The sequence below is a fragment of the Mytilus californianus genome, unplaced genomic scaffold (assembly GCF_021869535.1).
Source record: "Mytilus californianus isolate M0D057914Y unplaced genomic scaffold, xbMytCali1.0.p SCAF_5, whole genome shotgun sequence".
Lineage (NCBI taxonomy): Eukaryota > Metazoa > Mollusca > Bivalvia > Mytilida > Mytilidae > Mytilus > Mytilus californianus.
In genome coordinates this window covers 116,400,165-116,423,359 of record NW_026262701.1, presented here as the reverse complement: position 1 = coordinate 116,423,359, position 23,195 = coordinate 116,400,165, and the positions used below count along the sequence as shown (strand labels likewise).

The following is a 23,195-nucleotide window of genomic DNA, read 5'->3' as shown; positions in this document are numbered from 1 at the left end:
TAATGTAAATTCAATGATTTATGTGATGTTTTTATTATTAGAAAATGACGCAGTCAATTTTCTTTTACCATTGACCAGACTTCCAACCCGCATTCGGAACTCGGTTCCGTATTTTACATACTTAAAGTGAATGTTAGTTGCTCATACATTGGTAAAAGAAAGACAACTCCAGCGTTGCAAATGTACATTTTTTTAAATATAACAGATGGTGTTGTCTCCCTTCAATATGTCTTGTTGTGGACAAAATGGTGGTCATTAACCTTCGTGACCGTCGGACAATTTTCAATCATATTGTTGGAAATACAACTGGAACAGAATTAAATTTGTAATTTTCATTCTTTAATTTCTTATCCTGTAATACCTGCCAACTTGCACGATTCAGGCGTGAAATACTCGATTTTGACCCCTTGTCACGATTGCACGATTGTGATCGTGTAAAAACCTCTAAACCACGATTTTGTTAAATTCTACTGTTCTCAATTTTGAACTTTGCTCAAACTTTTCCCTAGGGAGACAACTGTGATCAGCCAATCAAAATAGTTGTTTCTCCTGATCTTTGGGTATTGTAAACTGCAAATGTGCTAAATTTTGAACTTGTTAGGAACTCAGAATATTGTCGAAATCGTGATCATGGCAGACCAATTTTCAATTACAAGAAGGTTCTTACACAGCTTAAGAAGTAAATCATGACTGATTGACAAATTTCAAAGATACAGTTCAACCATAAACATAATAAACAGTAGCTAATGAACAAATTTTACACTTATGGTAACAGATCAGGACATGTTGTCATTCTTGAAATTAAATTACCAAATCAATTAAAGTGCAATGTTCTATCTTTTAATTTTCACAAGGAATCAGATATATTTCCTTCTTTGTGCATATTTTTATATTTGAAAAGTCAGCAATCACTTTAGTATTCCTGTGACCAATAATCTGATAATCCACTTTTAAGGTTCATCTAATATACACCATGAAATTTTCCCTGAATGCAGACAAAACTGTGTAATTCTAATAGTTTTAAATCCTGGCAGCACCTGGCTGCATCTGGCCACAACTCCTCTTTTTCCTGTGGTACCTGAAAACAATAAACCGGTTTGGTACATTGTTGAGGTCTATCTGAAAGTGACTTATAACTGCCAACAGCCACATTATTTGGACTCTGGTAGATAGTACATCAGACTGTTATCTCATTGGCAATCACACCCCATCTCCTTATTTTATTACGGGTCAATTATTTGAAATAAATGACTACGGTACTAAACATTAAATCATTTAAAAAAAAATAATTTTGCAATAATTTATGTTGTCATTTTAAGATTTCAGTGTAAGCTTGCTTACTACAGGCTCTTCACAATGAAATTAAGTTGTATAAATGGTGTCACTTTGTTTGTAATTGTGAAACTAGTATAACAATACTATTGTCTAAATCTACAGAAATTGATCATGTTTAGGTAACTGAAATAACAATGTGATTATGTCACTAGGTCACCTGTAACTTATCTCTTGAATAAGGACTCTGTTGGGTATAAGAGCTTTCTTACTACAGGCTCTTCATAATCATTTTGTTAAATAATTCTACAAATAAGGGAAACAAATTCACATATTACTTTGAATGTTGTAGATTGTTCAGGTAGTCTTGAGCTATTTCTTTGTACAGCAGAACAACTAGTAGTTATTTTCACTTCACACACATATATATATATATATCTTGACAAGCAAATAAAAATGCTATAGATTGTGGAAACAATTCATATCTATTCTATCAGTCACCCTATCTACCATAAACTGAAACGTCGCCTAAGATTCAGTAGGTAAATTAAGTAAAAATCAAGACTTGCATCAAAAATATCCCAATATGAGAGACAATGGCGTCATTTTTACTTAGAGCTTTCAGCTCTTTGATTGTGAAATTTGGTACGGGACAGGTTTTTCAAAAATAAAAACTGGCATTTTAAAATTTCATAGCTTTATATGTGTGCAGCATTTCCTGAAATCCTAATAATTAAACTGGCACTTTTGTCAAATGTTCCAACTAGCCCAATAATAAATGGTAAAAAATTACTGATTTTCAATACCCATTTGTTCATCTGATTTCATTACTCATAGGGTGACAAATGATTGTCTATATTTGATGTCTTGTCTATATTTTCGATCTTGTTATGGGAAATTATGTTTATAGGTTTTGTCTGTTATTCAATTCCATTGTGTTCATTTACTGATTTTAATGAAATATGATGCATTTTTTATTTTTCAGTGCCAAGACATTCTCGGATCTAAGAAAGCATTCAGAAACCCACACCGAAGCTCCATTCACTTGTCATTTTGCATCTTGTAATTATGTAACAAGGTCCTTTGCTAGTCTTACCAATCACTTCAAACGAAAACATCAGGTAGGTTCATAGGTCAGACAGAAACTCAAAAGCCCCTGAAAAACATCAGGTAGGTTCATAAGTCAGACAGAAACTCACAAGCCCCTGAAAAACCATTAGGTAGGTTCATAAGTCTAGAACTCACAAGCCCTGAAAAACATCAAGTAGGTTCATAAGCATGATTCTAAGTCAGACAGAAACTCACAAGCCCCTGAAAAACATCAGATTCGTTCACAAGTCAGACAGAAACTCACAAGCTCCTGAAAAAACGTCAGGTAGGTTAACAAGTCAGACAGAAACTCACAAGCTCCTGAAAAACACCAGGTAGGTTCATAAGTCAGACAGAAACTCACAAGCCCCTGAAAAACATCAGATTCGTTCACAAGTCAGACAGATACAAGACCATGAAAAACGTCAGGTAGGTTCACAAGTCAGGCAGAAACTCACAAGACCATGAAAAACATCAGGTGATTAACAAGTCAGGCAGAAACTCACATGACCATGAAAAATATCAGGTAGGTTCATAGGTCAGACAGAAACTCACAAGACCATGAAAAACGTCCGGTAGGTTCATAGGTCAGACAGAAACTCACAAGACCATGAAAAATATCAGGTAGGTTCATAGGTCAGACAGAAACTCACAAGACCATGAAAAACGTCAGGTAGGTTCATAGGTCAGACAGAAACTCACAAGACCATGAAAAACATCAGGTAGGTTCAAAATGTTATAGCAACTATAAGACCCTCAACTTTATTAATAATGGACATTTCAAGTATTTCACATCTCCTGATTTCTATATTTCTATGTTTAATAGTTGGTATTGAGGAGTAATGAAAACTCGTAAACAATATATTGTGCACATTTATATACTTTGCCTGCATCTAGATGTTGGCAAGGAAATGTGTAAATGTTTGCTTGGTATAATTAGTTAATACGGTAAGTATTAGACATTTATGTAGTTATGTAGGATAATTCTAAGAAAAGGCTTAATTTCCATTTTCCCTTTTCACTGGAAGTTGAAATGTTAAATAGAAGAATCTATACCACTTTAATAAACCACATTAACTCAAATGTAGAGATTATATGTTGAGTACCATAGATTGAAAATATATTTCTTGTGTTTCTACCTTTTTATTGTGAAATGTATATGATAGATAGAAACTGTAAGCAGCTTTGATTTAAAAAAAAAACCAACCAAATTGACTGAAACTACCAATTGACTTATTTTAGGAGTTGTTGCCCTTGAATGATGATTTTTGACTAATTTTAAAGTTTTTACTTATTATTGTGAAAATAATTATAGAAAGAAACTGTTAATGCAAAAATGGTCAGCTATACAAGATATGCAAAAAAGACAAATGACTGAAAAATAGAAAAACATTAGTAAATGCTATACATTGATACCAGGTTAATAATAGAATCTTCATAAAGCCTTTACTCCTCCAGATGTATTAATTGTCTTTGATACTTTCTGTTGCAGGATGTAGCTACACAGAACTATGCCTGCCATGTTTGTTCGTCAGTATTCACCAGAGGTTCTAAACTAACAGTACATCTGAAGAAGAAACACAAATTTAAATGGCCATCTGGTCATTCTAGATTTAGGTATTTATATTCAATGAATGTGTAAAATGTTAGTAGTTTTTGCCTTATAATAAGCGGATGCTGACCTGTTGGCACCATCATTAGCAAAGTGTATTAAGCTTTATATTTTAAAAGGCAAAAAAGCTGGTTTATAAATCAATACGAGGTGTCTGTCTGGCATGTTTCTAGCAAAATATACCATATAGCGTGTTATTATCGCTGGTGTAAAATTTCACGATTTTTATTGAATAAGAAAATATTTTGGCGGTATTTATTTTGGAGTATTCAAAACTTTTCTACAATACCATTGCATGTGCACTTTTAAATTGGCGGAATTTAGTTTGGCAATTTTGTTCTATCAGCGAAAATTTACACCCTGCAAAAATAACCCGCTTTGTTTTGATTATTCTTATTTGTTCTTTAAATGTAACTTTATAAACAAGCATAATCTATTTTTTGTTTACCAGGTATAAAATGCATGAAGATGGATACTTAAGATTACAGACAGTACGTTATGAAAGTATGCAACTTAGTCAAAACCAGGACTCAACAGATGGCAGTGAATCAAAAGACGTCAATGAAAACCAGGACAAATATGTTGTCGTACATGATCAAAGTTCTGAAATGATCTGCAATGATGATACGGACATGGAAATGGATGACACAAATCCTCCGTCTGATGTTGTTACTATAGCAACGGGAGATGAATCTACGGGATATGTAATTAAAACCACAGATTTACAAGGACATCAGATTTGTGATATAGGAAATATTGTCAACATGGTTAATCAACCATCAGAAAAAACAAGTGATATTGGAAGCACCATTACTATTGTAACTCAACCATCAGAAAAAAGTTGTGATGTCGGAAGTATAGTGAGCATGATACCTCATCCATCAGCAAATGTCTGTGACATAGGAAATATTGTTTCCATGGTGACTCAATCATCTGAAAATTCACACATAGCAACTTTAACAGATTTAGATGGAAGTGGACAACCAAGGGAGATAAATGTGACTATAGTAGAGGCCCCAGAGGGTGGATTTCAAGTTGTTGATTTATCAACAACAAAAAAGAAGAAAGAGAAACACATGACCTATAATTTAGAAATGTTAAGTGATGTTGCTATAACGTTACCTGGTGGGGCTGACCAGAGTGAGGAATTATGATTTCAAATCAGTTTATTTATTTATTGGTGCTCTGTAATTTGTTAATGTGCTTTAAATCCTAAAACAGAAGATGGTGAAAAATATATGGCCAGTTTATATGTATGTCAACAAACTTTAGTGGCTTTATTGATTGAATTATTATTTTGTTACCTAATTTCTAAGCCTTTTTACAATTTGAAATTGTAATGCAAAATGTAGATATATTTTCGACACTTGTAGAAAGACTTATTAGTTTGTTAGTTTCAGTTTTAAATATGCCTTTGTTTGATATTTAGATAAAAACAAAAATTAAATAAATTTTGACAATTAAATTGGGTAAGAAGAATTGAATCCAAAATTTTTTATACAAAGATGAACTTATATCTTTACAAACTGATGCTTTATATCCTTAAAACCCATAATTGTCCCCTGTGTGATGCATTGCAGGGGGTCTTAACAATACTGTGTGTCCAGCTGTCTGTCTGTTTGTCTGTCCATCTAGTCTTATAAGCACTCTCATGTGTACAATTCTTACCAGATTTTTTATGAAATAATATCAAAGGTTTATATCAGCAATGTCTCAGACAAGTTGGAAAATCAGTGCTAAACAACTATTTTTAAAGGAGTTATGCCCTTGAATATATAAATTATATGAAAAATTGCATTGTAATCTCTCTCAAGTCTATAATTCTAGCCAGATATTTATGAAATTTATATCAAAGGTTCATATCAGCAATGCCTCTGACAAGTTTGAAAATCAGTGCTGATCATCTTCCAAAAAAGAGTTATGCCCCTTTGAATATTAATTACAGTCGATTCTCGTTATCTCGAAGTCAGCCGGACCAGAGAAATATTTCGAGATACCCGTAGTTCGACTCAAACGAAAACCGGAAGTCTGACAGTCCAAGGGACATAAATCTTGCTTAGCTTGGTAAGGCTAAAATAAATCCGGATGGGAAGGGGATCGATATTTTGGTTTCAGATCGATGTTTTTGTTTGTTATGGTCTTTTAATATTATAATAACATTTTATGTCTCTTATTTATTTCTTTGTACAGTTACAATTTGTCCCTTTGGCTTTTAGCCGGTTGAGAGTAATTTCCAATCGATCTTACCGGGGCCTCGGTGGCCAAGTGGTCTAAGTAGTTCTACTACTGTAATCACTAGCCAGTCAACACTGAGGTTGTGAGTTCGAACCCCGCTCGTGTGGGTGCACTCAACTCCAATCTTAATTGACTATGATTATCAGTTTTCCTATCGAAGGTCGGTGGTTTTCTCCGGGCACTCCGGCTTCCTCCGCCAATAAAAACTGGCTGCCACGAAATAGCCCAAAAGTGGCGCTTAAAAGTGGCGTTAAAACACTAACAATCAATCAATCAATCAATCCAATCGATCTTAGCGTTATTTAAAGTTGACAAAATTGTTCATTCTCGTATACAAGAGATTTTAGAAAATTTAGATTTCTTTTAATTTTCTTTCATTAAAATATTTTTCTGCAAGAGAAAATAAAAAAAAAAAAAAATAAAGACGCTGATTGAGTAGTTTTGGGTTGATCACCAACGGAAGTCTTAATCCCCACTTTATACACAGCCAAGCTCATTAGTGTATGATTACGATTAATTGTTTTTAAAACATTTTAAATAATTTTTCATAAACTATAACAATGTATCACTAATTATTTATCATGGTGATCAAAGAATCTTAAATAAACACTCGTGGAAAAAGCATGTCATAAATCAATACAGTGGTCAATGACCGGAAATTTAATTACATGTGTATTGTCAGATTAACTCTTCAATCCATTTAAATCCCCAAGGTCATGTTTTGACATATGTGTTTTGATTCTAGATAAATAATGAATTTTGAATGGTTTTGTTAACCTTGGGACCATAAATTTAGTTCGAGTCAACCGAAATTTCGACTCATTCAATCTCGACTCATCAGGAGTCGAAATACATATATTTATATGGAACAAAGTTCCGGACCACGAGAAAACTTCGACTCATCCGAAATTTTGAGTCAACCGAGTTCAAGACAACGAGAGTTAACTGTTTATAGAATATTGCATTTTAAGCATTCTCACACCTACATTTCTTTTAAGATTGTTATGAAATTTATATCATAGGTTTATATCAGCAATGTCTTGGGTGATTTTGAAAATCAGTGCTGATCTATTATTTTTACAGGAGTTGTGCAGTGGAGGATCCAGAAATTTTCATAAGTGGGGGCCCACTGACTGCCTAAGAGGGGGCCCACTGACTGCCTAAGAGGGGGCCCACTCCAGTCATGCTTCAGTGATTCCCTATATAATCAACCAAATTTTTCCCACAAAAGGGGGGGGGGGCCTGGGCCCCCTAAATCCACTTCTGTTGTGTCTCATTTAAATGTAATTTATATTGAACATTGTATTATTAGCACCCTCACACCTACAATTCTTGTCAATTGTAATGACAATTACATTAAAGGCTTTTATTAACAAGATCTTGTAGAAGATTGATGTTTATTTTACAAAAGTGTTGAGGAACTTTCTCTTTTATTTGGTGTAAATTAATTCAGTACATTGTATTTTTCAATAAGACATTTCTATGAATTATCTTACTGAAGGAATTAGTACATATACTGAACTAGTACTTGTAATATGTAAACATTCAGTGTTCACAGGATTGGTATTTTGTGTACATTAACTTGTTAACATTTGTACATGTGTTTTGTTAATAAAAATAACTTGGTTTTGTTGCATAAACAAAGAATCTGTACACCATCTAAAATATTTACAGTGACATTATTTTTATACCCCAAATCTAGAAGAGGTATTTATATTGCATTCAACTCTATTAGTTGGTCTATTAAATATTTTAGTCCCTTTTCTCCAATACTTATGAACAGAATGACTTCATATTTGGCAGCAGCTTGACATTAGTGAGTTCTAATGTGAGAGCACTTTTCATATCTGTCAGATACTGTAAATTCAGAAATTATTGTGATTTTTGAAGAATTGACAAAACTGCAAGATTAATTATTGCAATTTAAGAAAAATATATATAAAGATTTATGTATCAAATTTATGAATGCGAGTTCTTATTATTGCGTGCCTACCCAGTCGCATTATTCCCATTAATAAAACCTCACAATAATTCTGAAATTACAGTATCTACTTCTTGTTTACCAATTTATATCATAAAATATCATAAAAATGTTGAATGAATTTAAAAGTTTTGCTCACACATTTCTCCAGTACTACTAAGCTAAACAGAATGACTACATAGTTGGTTAGCAGTGGTGAGTTGTAACGTGTGAGAGCTTGTATCATTTGTCATCTATTTCCTGTTTTTATACGACCGCAAAAATTAAAAATTTTTTGGTTGTATATTGCTATGACGTTGGCGTCGTCGTCGTCGTTGTCCGAAGACACATTGGTTTTCGCACTCTAACTTTAGTTTAAGTGAATGGATCTCCATGAAATTTTACCATAAGGTTCAATACCACAAAAGGAAGGTTGGGATTGATTTTGGGGTTTATGGTACCAACAGTTAAGGAATTAGGGGCCAAAAATAAGCATTTTTGTAACTTCCAGACATAACTTGTGTGTAAGTGTATGGATCTCTCTGACATTGTACCACAAGGTTCCATATCACAAAGGGAATGCTGGGATTGATTTTGGGGGTAATTGCCTCAAAATTTTAGGAATTAGGGGCCAAAAAAGGGGCAAAATAAAACAAGCATTTTTCTAGTTTCATGATGATAACTTGTGTGTAAGTGTATGGATCTTTCTGAAATTGAACTACAAGATTCCATATCAAAAAGGGAAAGCTGGAATTGAGTTTGGGGGTAATTGGCCAAAACGTTTAGGAATAAGGGACCAAAAATAGCATTTTTCTAGTTTTCAGACAATTACTTGTGTTCAAGTGTATGGATCTCTCTGCAATTGTACTGCAAGGTACCATACCACAAAGGGAAGGCTGGGATTGAGTTTGGGGGTGATGAATCATAAGGGGGTTCAAAAAATTTGGGGGGGGGGGATTTTTTTTTTCCTTTTTTTTTCTTTTAAAATTTTCCATTTTAAGTTGGTTATTTCTGATTTATATTTAAAAGCAAATAATAATGATATGGTAGGAGATACACACCAAACAGGATGTGTAAATTATTATATAATAAGTATTGTGCAATAGCAAGAAATTTTCAATTGCACAGTATTGCACAATAGCAAGAAATCTTCACTTGCACAGTATTGCGCAATAGCAAGAAATCTTCAATTGCACAGTATTGCGCAATAGCAAGAAATATCCAATAGCGCAATATTGCACAATAGCAAGAAATTGTCAATTGTACAGTATTGCGCAATAGCAAGAAATATTTAATTGCACAGTATTGTGCAAAAGAAGATACTTCGTATAAATTGCTTATTTCTTGACCAATTTCAATGGCCATTGGGGTTTTATTCTTGAATTCTTGGGGTTCTTTAATATGCAGAATCTAACCGTGTATTAAGTTTTTGGATTGTGGGCCCCGTTTTTAAATTGGTCCACATTGAGGTCCAAAGGGTCCAAAATTAAACTTTGTTTGATTTCATCAAAAATTGAATTATTGGGGTTCTTTGATATGCCGAATCTAACCGTGTATTTAGATTCTTAATTTTTGGTTCCGTTTTCAAATTGGTCTTCATTAAGGTCCAAAGGGTCCACAATTAAACTTAGTTTGATTTTAACAAAAATTGAATTCTTAGGGTTCTTTGATATGCTGAATCTAAACATGTATTTAGATTTTTGATTATGGGCCCAGTTTTCAAGTTGGTCCAAATCGGGGTCCAAAATTAAACTGTTTGATTTCAACAAAAATTGAATTCTTGGGGTTCTTTGATATGCTGAATCTAACCATGTATTTAGATTTTGGATATTGGACCATAATAGGTGAATGTCCAATTTAAAATTTTTAAGTTCTTAGACCACATTCATTCTGTGTCAGTAACCTATGCTGTTTCAAATATTTAATCACAATCCAAATTCAGATCTGTAACAAGCTTGAATGTTGTGTCCATACTTGCCCCAACTGTTCAGGGTTCGACCTCTGCGGTCGTATCAAGCTGCGCCCTGCGGAGCATTTTATTAACTATGAGATGGGGTATGCTTATACATAAAAATAAGAAGATGTGGTATGATTGTCAATGAGACAACCCTACACAAGAGACCAAATGACACAGAAATTAACAACTATAGGTCACCGTACAGCCTTCAACAATGAGTAAAACCCTTACTGCATAGACAGCTATAAAAGGCCCCGAAATGACAAATATAAAACAATTCAAACAAGAAAACTAATGGCCTGATTTAAGTACAAAATGATGAACGAAAAACAAATATGATAAACAGCAACAAAGGACAACCACTGAATTACAGACTCCTGACTTGGGACAGGCACATACAGAATGCGGCAGGGTTAAACTAGTTTGAAGCGCCAATCCTCCCCCTATAACCTGGGACAGTAACTGTACAACATAAGAACAAACTATAAAAATCTAGCCAAAACATGCATTCTTGTTATTATTAAATTAATGAGTAAAATTCCTATTACAAACCTGTAGGAACCATCAAATCCAAATACAAGTGTTTAAGTCATGGGCTATTCCATGCCCAGGTTTGATACAAGATTGTCCCCAGCTGGGGATATGGCAATGGTCCGTCTGAAGCACATAAATACTCAGAGACAGAAAGGGTTTAATACTTGGTAGGATTAGTTGTTGTCTTTTTCCATGCTATATCATCAGTTTGATTGCTGATTGTTTTACGCCGTATCAGCACTCATCAGTTTGAATTAATTTTCATATATTTAACAGTTAAATTTTGTGTACACAACTCCTCTGAAACCATTTGACAGATAGATCTTGTACTTTGTATGATTGTTTGCCATCATGTGTTGTTGACCATATTATACTGCCATTTTACATGAGTAATGGGACTTTGACCATTTTTACAGGAGTAATGGGACTTTGACCATTTTTACAGGAGTAATGGGACTTTGACCATTTTTCTTCTAAATTGTACCACAATCACACTTTAAGAATGCAAATCTTCTAAGACAGAAAACTCTCATAATTAGTCCCCTACCGACGAAGTTATGGACCATAATGTTAGAGTACTTTGTTAAACCATATTTCTGTACAAAGGGAGATAACTCATTTTTTAAAAGGCATTCTTTGTTAAATTATTTGAAGAATTTTTTGGCAGGTTTGTTTGTTATTTAGTATAAACTAATTTTCTGAATGCTATAATCTTTCAATCAGTTTAATTGAGGTCTGGAGCTGGCATGTCAGTAACTGCTAGTAGTCTGTTGTTATTTATGTATTATTGTCATTTTGTTTATTTTCTTTTGTTTCCTATTCTGACATCTGACTCGGACTTCTCTTGAACTGTGTTTTACTGTGCGTACTGTTGTACGTTTGTTTTTTCTACATTGGCTAGAGGTATAGGGGGAGGGTTGAGATCTCAAAAAACATGTTTAACCCCGCCGCTTTTTTGCGCCTGTCCCAAGTCAGGAGCCTCTGGCCTTTGTTAGTCTTGTATCATTTTTAATTTTAGTTTCTTGTGTATAATTTGGAGTTTAGTATGGCGTCCATTATCACTGAACTAGTATACATATTTGTTTAGGGGCCAGCTGAAGGACGCCTCCGGGTGCGGGAGTTTCTCGCTGCATTGAAGACCCATTGGTGGCCTTCGGCTGTTGTCTGATCTATGGTCGGGTTGTTGTCTCTTTAACACATTCCCCATTTCCATTCTCAATTTTATAGATATAAAAAAAAAATTATGATAATAATCTATTTTTATTAATGTATATATTTCAATACATTACATTGTGTAGATAAATGTTGTTGACATAGATAAGTTACAAATCTATATTAGTTTGTAACAAATGAAAGAACAAATATTTGGAACTATTAATTATATTTGATTATAATTTGAAAATAGATATACACTGTATTACATCATATCTAATTTTAGAGAACTATTAATCATATCTAATGTTTTTTTCACTCATATAATCAGTTTTCCACACTGTTTTTAGTCATGCTTGAAGATATTGACATATCATATTTACTTTTTGTTTACACCATGACAAGTTATAGAACAAGTTAGCATTTTGTTACAGTAAAATGAATTTTTACCCGGTAGGGGACTATGTATTGCCATGCAATACTCTCAGAATGCTTGTTAACTGATGTGTTAAGTTCATGGACTGTACCCTTGGCCAATTTTTATCGAAAAGATTTGCTTTTTCCTTAGCTAAGCTTCATCTCAAGTAATCTTTCATGTGTTAGAGATCATGAATTCTATTTCTGGTCAGTTTGGATTGTAGCATGACCTTCAAGTGTTTTTATAAGGTGATTGGTTAATTTCCCTGGTCAGATTTGGTTTCAACATGTAGATTAAAGAATTATTAGAATACTGGATCACTGAGCACCTAATAGAACAAACCAATAACTTAGGCAGTTTACAAGATAATAGACAAAACTTCATTTTGCCCCTTTGTTCTATTTTGAGCCTTGTCTCCCATGTTGGTTGGCAGGCAGGATCATCAGACACTTTTTTTTTTATAACAAGCTATAGATACCCCAATTATGATAAGATTGGTTCCAATTGGCCCAGTAGTTTCAATTGAGAAGATTTTCGTAATGGTTAATGGATGCAAACTGATGAGAAAACCTCACTTGGCCCTTTGGGCCAGGAGAGCTTAAAATAAAGAGATGCAGTTTGAATGCCAATGAGACTACCTTCAACCAAAATACCAAAGGACAAGGTGGTAAACATTTACAGGTATGGCCTTCAACAATGAGCAAAACCCATATTGCAAGCTATAAAATGTCCAATATAACATAATGTGAAACAATACAATTGAAAGTTAAAGGCCTGTTTTAAGATACTAGTATCAATGAAAAACAATTATAACAGCTTCCATCATTGTTTTCTTGCTTCATAACCATGACATTAAGTCCAAAAAATCATGAGTTGCATGGTTTAAGGTTGTCTTTTGCACTAGTCAGCATAACTCAAATATTCAGAGTTGAACATTTTCTTGATGGAGATATATTATAAATCAAAAACTTGAAGGTCTCTATTCCAATACATAGTTGGAGCCTTTAGATTTTGGTAAAAGCTTTAATAGATTGTTAGAAAATGCTCTAGCATTAAGTTTCACTAAAGACTTTGTAAGAAGATTACAAAGTCAATAATCCAAAAAAGGTCCTAGATGAAATTTAAGCATGTTAATATAAAAATTTGTAAGGGTTCCGCGGAACCCAGTGTCTCGCCTACTTTTTCTGTTAATCGCAGGCTCAACAAAAATGAGGAAGTAAATCAATAAAAATATTCCTCTTGATACTATCTTTTGATTGTAAGAAGCTTCTGTCCAAGTTTGGTAAAAATCCAGGATAGTTTATGAATCTAATAAATGTTCAAAAACTTTAACTGCAGACTGAATGTAATGTTAACTGGAAGAAAACAAAATTTCCTTCTAGATACTATCTTATGATCATAAACAAGCTTCTGTCCAAGTTTGGTACAAACCCAGGACAGTTTAAGAAAGTTATTAAAATTTTAAAAACTTTAACCACAGAGTGAATGTAATATTTCCCGGCAGAAAAACTAAGTCCATTTATAAGTAAAATATGGAAAAAATGGAATTTTATTTTTACAAAATTTACTTCTGGATGCTATCTTATGATCATAAACAAGCTTCTGTCCAAGTTTGGTATAAATCCAAAATAGTATAAGAAAGTTATTAAAATTTTAAAAACTTTAACCACAGAGTGAATGTGTTGTTTCCTGGCAGATAATCTAAGTCCATTTAAAAGTAAAATAAGGAAAAAATGGATTTATTTTTTTACAAAATTTCCTTCTAGATACTATCTTATGATCATAAACAAGCTTCTGTCTAAGTTTGGTACAAACCCAGGACAGTTTAAGAAAGTTATTGAAATTTTAAAAACTTTAACCACAGAGTGAATGTAATATTTCCCGGCAGAAAAACTAAGTCCATTTATAAGTAAAATATGGAAAAAATGGAATTTTATTTTTACAAAATTTACTTCTGGATGCTATCTTGTGATCATAAACAAGCTTCTGTCCAAGTTTGGTAGAAATCCAGGATAGTTTAAGAAAGTTATTAAAATTTCAAAAACTTTAACCACAGAGTGAATATTTGTGGACGCCGCCAACGACGACGACGACGACGCCGACGGAATGTAGGATCGCTATGTCTCGCTTTTTCGACTAAAGTCGAAGGCTCGACAAAAAATAGGAAGATGTGGAATGATCACCAATGAGACGACTCAACCATAGACCAAGTGACATAGAAGTAAGCAACTATTGGTCACTGTATGGCCTTCAACAATGAGCAGAACCAATACCGCATAGCAAACTAGAAAAGGCCCTGACGTGACAAATGTAAAACAATTCTAACAAGAAAGCTAACAGATTAGAAGGCTAAGTAGGCTTTATTATGATATGGATGGAGAATCTTTTTTTTTTTTTTTTATTTTCGATCTGGATTTGAAAAAAAAAGGTAATTTGCCAGATATTTCTCATAATATTCTTGTAACTATTGCAAATAATAAGAAAGTTTTTTTATTATAAAACAAATGTGTAACTTTGGATTGGGTGTACTAGTATATCTTTGAATTATTAATATTTATCGCTATTTTACAAAATATTCGTTTGATCTTGCTGACTGATAATTATAGATTATCGTTGGTCATCTCAAAGAGATTGATTTTCTTGCTTGAGCCGGTACAGCGAAAGTGAGAAAAGAAATCATGTTGAGATGACCAATAATAATCTGTTTATTGCTATTTTACCTATGACGACGTTGTTAATGTCATTGACAACGGCACGTGCGCCCTTAGTTTCTAGCGATAATTTTTCATATTACTCTACTGTGCCGAGAAAGGAAATTATCGCTATTTTACGAAATTTTCCTTTAATCTTACTGACTGATAATTTCCTTTCTCAGCACAGTAGAGTGATATGAAAAATAATCGCTAGAAACTTAAGGAGGCACGACGTCTTCATAGGTAAAATAGCGATAAACAGATTATCATTGGTCATCTCAACTCGATTGTTTTTCTCACTTTCGCCGTACTGGCTCAAGTGAGAAAATCAATCTTGTTGAGATGATCAACGATAATCTATAAGTAGCTGCATCATTTAAACCCCTGACTATTTCTAACCTGGGAACAGTATATCTAACCTGATACGCTTTTCAGTATAAAATTGATAAAATCTCGGACTCCCCGAGACTTCCCGAGATTTACGGATTTTGGTAGCGTCTGACTGAAAAACCATCAGAACTGCTCAACAAATAAACCACATAACTCTAATTGTAAATAAATACAAGTTTTATCATTTAGTAGATATATTTTGTCATATAAAATTACCAAAATAAGTTTGATTTATTTGATGTGAAGTGTTTTATAATAGTTTGGGAATTTGTAAATCATCGCGGCAATGGCCGCCATTTTTTAATACCTGGTTTGCATTCTGCACAATTCTGTGATAAAATGCTTGCGATTTTAACAAATTTGAAGTGACAGAATACAAGTTTGATACACTAGCATCACTATAAAACTAGTTTGAATGACATTTTATTGATAGTATCAGAAATTATTAGGATAATAGCGAGTCCGTTTTTAACACATATCCGTTTCTATTTCGTATCTTTATTAACTATGGCACGACGATAAAATCTACTACAATCAGGTAGTGTCAAGTCCCGTCAATATATATGTTCCTGTTCTAACCAAGCACATGAAAATACAATGTACATGTATTATATCACAAAGTGAATAGTGAATTATAAAAGTCATGATCATGACAGATAGTACAATACATGGCTAAAATTTCAAACATCAAAGATTCAAATTAATGAGTTTTATCATGTTATATGAAGAGATTTATTAACACTTATTGAAATAGCATTACATATATACGATATACGATATATGCTATTTTCTTTAAAGGTATTAATACAAGCCAAGTAGAAACAGCTGCCTGGGGTGACAGCATGCACTCAGTTACTTATCTTTATATTCAATTGCTAATTACCGGTATTATTTTGTACCAAGCTCACTGAACATAGAGGTTAATAAAAAAAGGAATTACATGAAATGGTTGCAGTATAAAGTAAAAAAAAACATTATACTGATGGTAAATGACACCTCTAAGAATCTATCATTCAGCTATATAATACTAGTGCATTAGAGGGGGAGAGTAAAAATGTTTAAATTAGTTTAAATACAAACGATCTGCCATCATCACTAAAGTCTCCAATTAATAAAGGCATGAAATTTAATATAAGGCACCAACCACTTATCTTTTGTCGGGTCATGGTTTTTGCAGAATGCGAGACATAGTGATTACAATCTGGCGACAGCGTTAACTATTTGTATAAAGCTTTATACTTCAGTGGGTTTAAGATCTAAATGCTTAATACCTTGTATGCAGACACCTCCTTTTACAAAGTTTCCTTCTGTCATATGTCCATTGTCCTTGACCTCATTTTCATGGTTCAGCAACGGCTTGAAAAATATTTAAGAGTTTTTTGTCATGTGAATTTCTCACTTATGAGTAATAGGATAACTATTTTGCATATGGGATCCTTCCAAGGTCTATATGTTGGTTAGACAGGGTCACCTGACCTTGACCTTATTCCATGGATCAGTGATCAAGTTTAAGTTTGCATGGTCAAGTCCTGTAAGCAATATGTCAACTGAATTTGATGTATGGAATGATTGAAAGGTTTTGATTTACACGTCTGTCTGGCAGGGGGCCTTGGTGGCCAAGTGGTTTAAGTAGTCGAAGTACTATATCACAAGCCAGTCAACACTGAGGTTGGGAGTTCTAATCCCTCATGTGGCAGGTAGGCTTGCCTCCAATCTTAATTGACTAGGATTGTCAGTTTATCTTACCGAAGGTCTGTGGTTCTCTCTAGGCACTCCAGCTTCTTCTACCAATAGGTGTATAGGTCTGTCTGGCAGGGTTCATATGACATTTTCAAGGTTTATTGGACAATTTTAGTTTTATACGCCCGTTTAAGGGACGTATTATGGTATACCGTTGTCCGTCTGTCCATCCCTACGTCTGCAACATGTTGGACAATAACTCAAAAAGGCTTTAACCAATTTGAATGAAACTTTGGTGAATTGTTCATATCTATTTTATAAATTATAGATTTTACGTTTCCGAGTTGTGGGATTTTATTCATAAAAATGGGGTAATTTTCCAATTTTCGGACAACTACTTAAAAGTGCTGTGAGTAGTTTTCATGAAACTTTTGTGACTGGTTTATATCTATTAAAATAACCTCCCTTTAGTGTTTTATAAATTTCTGATATGACATTGAGGAGTTATGGACATTTATTCTTTGAAAAAGCGACAGGCGTATCATGCGCTCATGGCTCAGCACTTTATTGTGGTTTGGTCTGTTTCTCAAGTACTATAAGCAATAGGACCACTATATTTGGTGTTTGGAATGATTGTAAGATGTACAGGTCTGTCTGGCATGGTTCATCTTACCTTCTCACTTTCATGGATCATTGATAATGATTAGTGGTGTGATACTTGTAGTAAAACCTTCATAATAAAGACTTTAAAGCATGTGCACTCATGTTTTTAATAAGACCATTACCATGCTGGACATTTGTCTCTGCATGCAATTGATTGAGGCAACATATACACTGAAGCATAACTGATCATTCCCTAAAATCATTGAAGCCAAGAAAACTGTAATTTGATAAAAATTTTCCTTGTACAAATGTACAATGATTGTTATGAAACTTCAAACTACAGAGGAACAGGAAATGGCTGCACAGTAGATGTAAAATTTGGTAACGCCCAACAACTCAGTATTAGCAAGCTGCAGACCAAATATCAAATAATTCCCTTCCATAGGTGCCAATATAATCTCCGTGAAATAATATAATCACAAAATTTAACATGATGACCAAAGTCAATAGACCATTACTGAAGGGGTGGAGCTATATAATCTCCATGGAAATGTGATGTGCAAATGCTGATACAACTGCATACCAAGTATCACTGACTTACCATTGGTGGTTTCCCTTAAATTGACTTAAAAAAAAAATTACGATATATTTATTTTTTTTAATCATTAATGAAAGTGATATAGTGAAATACTAATTCGCTTTTAGCAGCCAATTCAATTTTGTCAAAATAAGATGAGAAACCTCACTGATGAATTATTCATTGCAAGTGAATAATTCGACCTCATTGAATCCGTATTCATGTGACCTTTAATTTAACCCCTCAGCTGGAGATGGGTTACACATGTATTCAGCTATTAAAAGGAAAAGAATGTCAACATTGAAAGTGAAACCAGGATGAATCATTTGGTTGACTGATTCCATCCACAAAAATTCATCCTTACACTGGTAAAAATGATGTTAAACATACTTTTTAACCTACAATATGGAATCAAACAGACCTAGAAAAATCCAATTGCAAGTGTTCGCTATCTGTTTAAATTTATATTTATGTTTATATCGGGTTATATGACCGTCGGCTGTCTTCAGAGGTCATCTCGATGGTTAATTAGATGACGTCTAGACAAAAATACACACGAAATGATGATACATATTATGGAGTCTGTCCGTGTATTGTTAATTGTTTATTTTAGACTTTTTGGAAATTTGGATACACGTTTTGTACGTTATAATCAAATAAGTGAATTTGAGTCAAATCGGTGAAGATGAATTTGATAGCTAATGTCCCTTTAAAACTAAGCAAAAGATTCAATGAACCATGACTGAAGATCAGGGCCAAAAATCTCCATGGAAATGAAATATGATAATGCAGATACAACTGCATTTCAAATATCATTGACTTATTTTAAGGGGTTCCCCTTAAACTTACCTGATCACAAACATTTAAAAGTCAATAAACCATGCCTATAATTGCTTACATCCACTTCATTTGAACTTTGGTGGATAGTTGTCTCATTGGCAATCATACCGCATCTCCTTATTTTTATACGACCGCAAAAAAATTTTTGTGGTCGTATATTGGTATGACGTTGGCGTCGTCGTCGTCGTCCGGCGTCGTCGTCCGAAGACGCATTAGTTTTCGCACTCTAACTTTAGTTTAAGTAAATGGATCTCTGTGAAATTTTACCATAAGGTTCAATACCACAAAAGGAAGGTGGGGATTGATTTTGGGGGTTATGGTACCAACAGTTAAGGAATTAGGGGCCAAAAAGGGGCCAAAAATAAGCATTTTCTAGTTTCCAGACAATAACTGTGGAACGGTGTATGGATCTCTCTGAAATTATACTACAAGTTTCCATACCACAAAGGGATGGTTAGGATTTGCTTTGGGGGGTTATGGCTCAAACCGTTTAAGAATTAGGGGCAAAAAAGGGGGAAAAACAAGGTTGTCCTGGTAAATGGACAAATACTTTAGTACAAAACATAATTTAAAGCAGTGTAAGGGAGATAAATCAAATACATCATTGAAATTATCTCCCTTACACTGCTTTTAAATTATGTATAAAGTAATGGTTAATGAACAATTAAGATAATTTAAAACAGTGTAAGGGAGGTAATCCAAATACAACGTTTTGGTTACTTCCCTTACACTGCTTTTAAATTATGTTTAAAGAAATGCATATTTATAAAGGAAGACCAGTAAAAATATCTGCAAATGTTGCATCTTTTTTTTTTACAAAAAAATCCATATGAAAGATTTGACACTATATTTTAAATTCTATTATAAAATAGATTAAGTTAGCACTATGGTAAATTTAAATGGGTAATTATGGTTGCAAACTCCATTGGAAATTTGAATTGAGATTATGACCATATCTTGAGGGAAAGAATTTTTTTGGGGAAAAAAGGGGGGGGGGGGGGGGGGGTAAAAAGAAATTGTGGGGGGGTCAATTTTTTCTCATTTCAGATTTCAGAAATTAAAAAGAATTATTCTTCAAATATTTTTTTTTTTTCAAATTTCAAATATTGAAAAATTTCAAGAAGTAATCTTTAATTGCACAGTATGGCGCATTAGATTTGTAAAATCTTTGACCACATTTATTTATTTGTTATGCCGAATCTAACCGTGTATTTAGATTTTTAATTTTGGGTCCAGTTTTCAAATTGGTCTACATTAAGGTCCAAAGGGTCCAAAATTAAACTTTGTTTGATTTCAACAAAAATTGAATATATGGGGTTCTTTGATATGCTGAATCTAAACATGTATTTAGATTTTTGATTTTTTAGCCCAGTTTTCAAGTTGGTCCAAATTGGGGTCCAAAATTAAACTGTTTGATTTCAACAAAAATTGAATATATGGGGTTCTTTGATATGCTGAATCTAACCATGTAATTAGATTTTTTATTTGTGGACCCCACTATCAAATTGGTTCATATTGAGGTCAAAAGGGTCCAAAATTAAACTTTGTTTGATTTCATCAAAAATTGAATTATTGGGGTTCTTTGATATGCCAAATCTAACCGTGTATTTAGATTTTTAATTTTGGGTCCCGTTTTTTAAATTGGTCTACATTAAGGTCCAAAGGGTCCAAAATTAAACTTAGTTTGATTTTAACAAAAATTGAATTCGTGGGGTACTTTGATATGCTGAATCTAAACATGTGTTTAGATTTTTGATTATGGGCCCAGTTTTCAAGTTGGTCCAAGTTGGGGTCCAAAATTAAACTTTGTTTGATTTCAACAAAAATTGAATATATCGGGTTTTTTGATATGCTGAATCTAAACATGTATTTAGATTTTAGATTTTTGGCCCAGTTTTCAAGTTGGTCCAAATTGGGGTCCAAAATTAAATTTTGTTTGATTTCAACAAAAATTGAATATATGGGGTTCTTTGATATGCGGAATCTTACCATCTATTTAGATTTTTTATTTGTGGGCCCGCTATCAAATTGGTTCATATTGAGGTCAAAAGGGTCCAAAATTAAACTTTGTTTGATTTAATCAAAAATTGAATTATTGGGGTTCTTTGATATGCCAAATCTAACCGTGTTTTTAGATTTTTAATTTTGGGTCCCGTTTTTTAAATTGGTCTACATTAAGGTCCAAAGGGTCCAGAATTAAACTTAGTTTGATTTTAACAAAAATTGAATTCTTGGGGTACTTTGATATGCTGAATCTAAACATGTGTTTCGATTTTTGATTATGGGCCCAGTTTTCAAGTTGGTCCAAATTGGGGTCCAAAATTAAACTTTGTTTGATTTCAACAAAAATTGAATATATGGGGTTCTTTGATATGCTGAATCTAAACATGTATTTAGATTTTAGATTTTTGGCCCAGTTTTCAAGTTGGTCCAAATTGGGGTCCAAAATTAAACTTTGTTTGATTTCAACAAAAATTGAATATATGGGGTTCTTTGATATGCTGAATCTTACCATGTATTTAGATTTTTTATTTGTGGGTCCGCTATCAAATTGGTTCATATTGAGGTCAAAAGGGTCCAAAATTAAACTTTGTTTGATTTCATCAAAAATTGAATTATTGGGGTTCTTTGATATGCCGAATCTAACCGTGTTTTTATACGACCGCAAAAAAATTTTTGTGGTCGTATATTGGTATGACGTTGGCGTCGTCGTCGTCGTCGTCGTCCTGCGTCTTCGTCCGAATACACATTGGTTTTCGCACTCTAACTTTAGTTTAAGTGAATGGATCTTTTTGAAATTTTACCATAAGGTTAAATACCACAAAAGGAAGGTTGGGATTGATTTTGGGGGTTATGGTACCAACAGTTAAGGAATTAGGGGCCAAAAAGGGGCCAAAAATAAGCATTTTCTAGTTTCCAGACAATAACTTTGGAACAGTGTATGGATCTCTCTGAAATTATACTACAAGTTTCCATACCACAAAGAGATGGTTAGGATTTGCTTTGGGGGGTTATGGCTCAAACCGTTTAGGAATTAGGGGCAAAAAAGGAGGAAAAACAAGGTTGTCCTGGTTAATGGACAAATACTTTAGTACAAAACATAATTTAAAGCAGTGTAAGGGAGATAAATCAAATACATCATTGAAATTATCTCCCTTACACTGCTTTTAAATTATGTATAAAGTAATGGTTAATGAACAATTAAGATAATTTAAAACAGTGTAAGGGAGGTAATCCAAATACAACGTTTTGGTTACTTCCCTTACACTGCTTTTAAATTATGTTTAAAGAAATGCATATTTATAAAGGAAGACCAGTAAAAATATCTGCAAATGTTGCATCATTTTATTTTACAAAAAAATCTATATGAAAGATTTGACACTATATTTTTAATTCTTTTATAAAATAGATTAAGTTAGCACTATGGTAAAATTAAATGGGTAATTATGGTTGCCAACTCCATTGGAAATTTGAATTGAGATTATGACCATATCTTGAGGGAAAGAATTTTTTGGGGAAAAAATGGGGGGGGGGGGGGATAAAAAGAAATTGTGGGGGGTCAATTTTTTCTCATTTCAGATTTCAGAAATTAAAAAGAATTATTCTTCAAATATTATTTTTTTTTCAAATTTCAAATATTGAAAAATTTCAAGAAGTAATCTTTAATTGCACAGTATGGCACATTAGATTTGTAAAATCTTTGATCACATTTATTTATTTGTTATGCCGAATCTAACAGTGTATTTAGATTTTTAATTTTGGGTCCAGTTTTCAAAATAGTCTACATTAAGGTCCAAAGGGTCCAAAATTAAACTTTGTTTGATTTTAGCAAAAATTGAATATATGAGGTTCTTTGATATGCTGAATCTAAACATGTATTTAGATTTTTGATTTTTGGCCCAGTTTTCAAGTTGGTCCAAATTGGGGTCCAAAATTAAACTTTGTTTGATTTCAACAAAAATTGAATATATGGGGTTCTTTGATATGCTGAATCTAACCATGTATTTAGATTTTTTATTTGTGGACCCCGTTATCAAATTGGTTCATATTGAGGTCAAAAGGGTCCAAAATTAAACTTTGTTTGATTTCATCAAAAATTGAATTATTGGGGTTCTTTGATATTCCAAATCTAACCGTGTATTTAGATTTTTAATTTTAAGTCCTGTTTTTTAAATTGGTCTAC

The 23,195-nt window shown here is 33.2% G+C and overlaps 1 protein-coding gene and 1 long non-coding RNA gene across 2 annotated transcripts in view; both read left to right on the top strand.

Annotated features, from left to right (window-relative positions):
• The window catches only part of LOC127700744 (histone H4 transcription factor-like), a 71,787-nt gene extending 63,952 nt beyond the window's left edge, over positions 1 to 7,835 (top strand). The window contains exons 8-10 of the mRNA XM_052204392.1: positions 2,258 to 2,393; positions 3,854 to 3,978; positions 4,425 to 7,835. Of these exons, the coding sequence (XP_052060352.1) occupies positions 2,258 to 2,393; positions 3,854 to 3,978; positions 4,425 to 5,127 (964 nt within the window). The 3' untranslated portion in view covers positions 5,128 to 7,835. The remainder of the gene's footprint in view (positions 1 to 2,257; positions 2,394 to 3,853; positions 3,979 to 4,424) is intronic.
• Positions 7,836 to 19,066: 11,231 nt separating this feature from the next.
• LOC127700766 (uncharacterized) lies at positions 19,067 to 22,522 on the top strand. The gene is made up of 2 exons (XR_007981707.1): positions 19,067 to 19,537; positions 22,075 to 22,522. It is a non-coding gene; the product is annotated as an uncharacterized LOC127700766 (long non-coding RNA).
• The last annotated feature ends 673 nt before the right edge of the window (positions 22,523 to 23,195 follow it).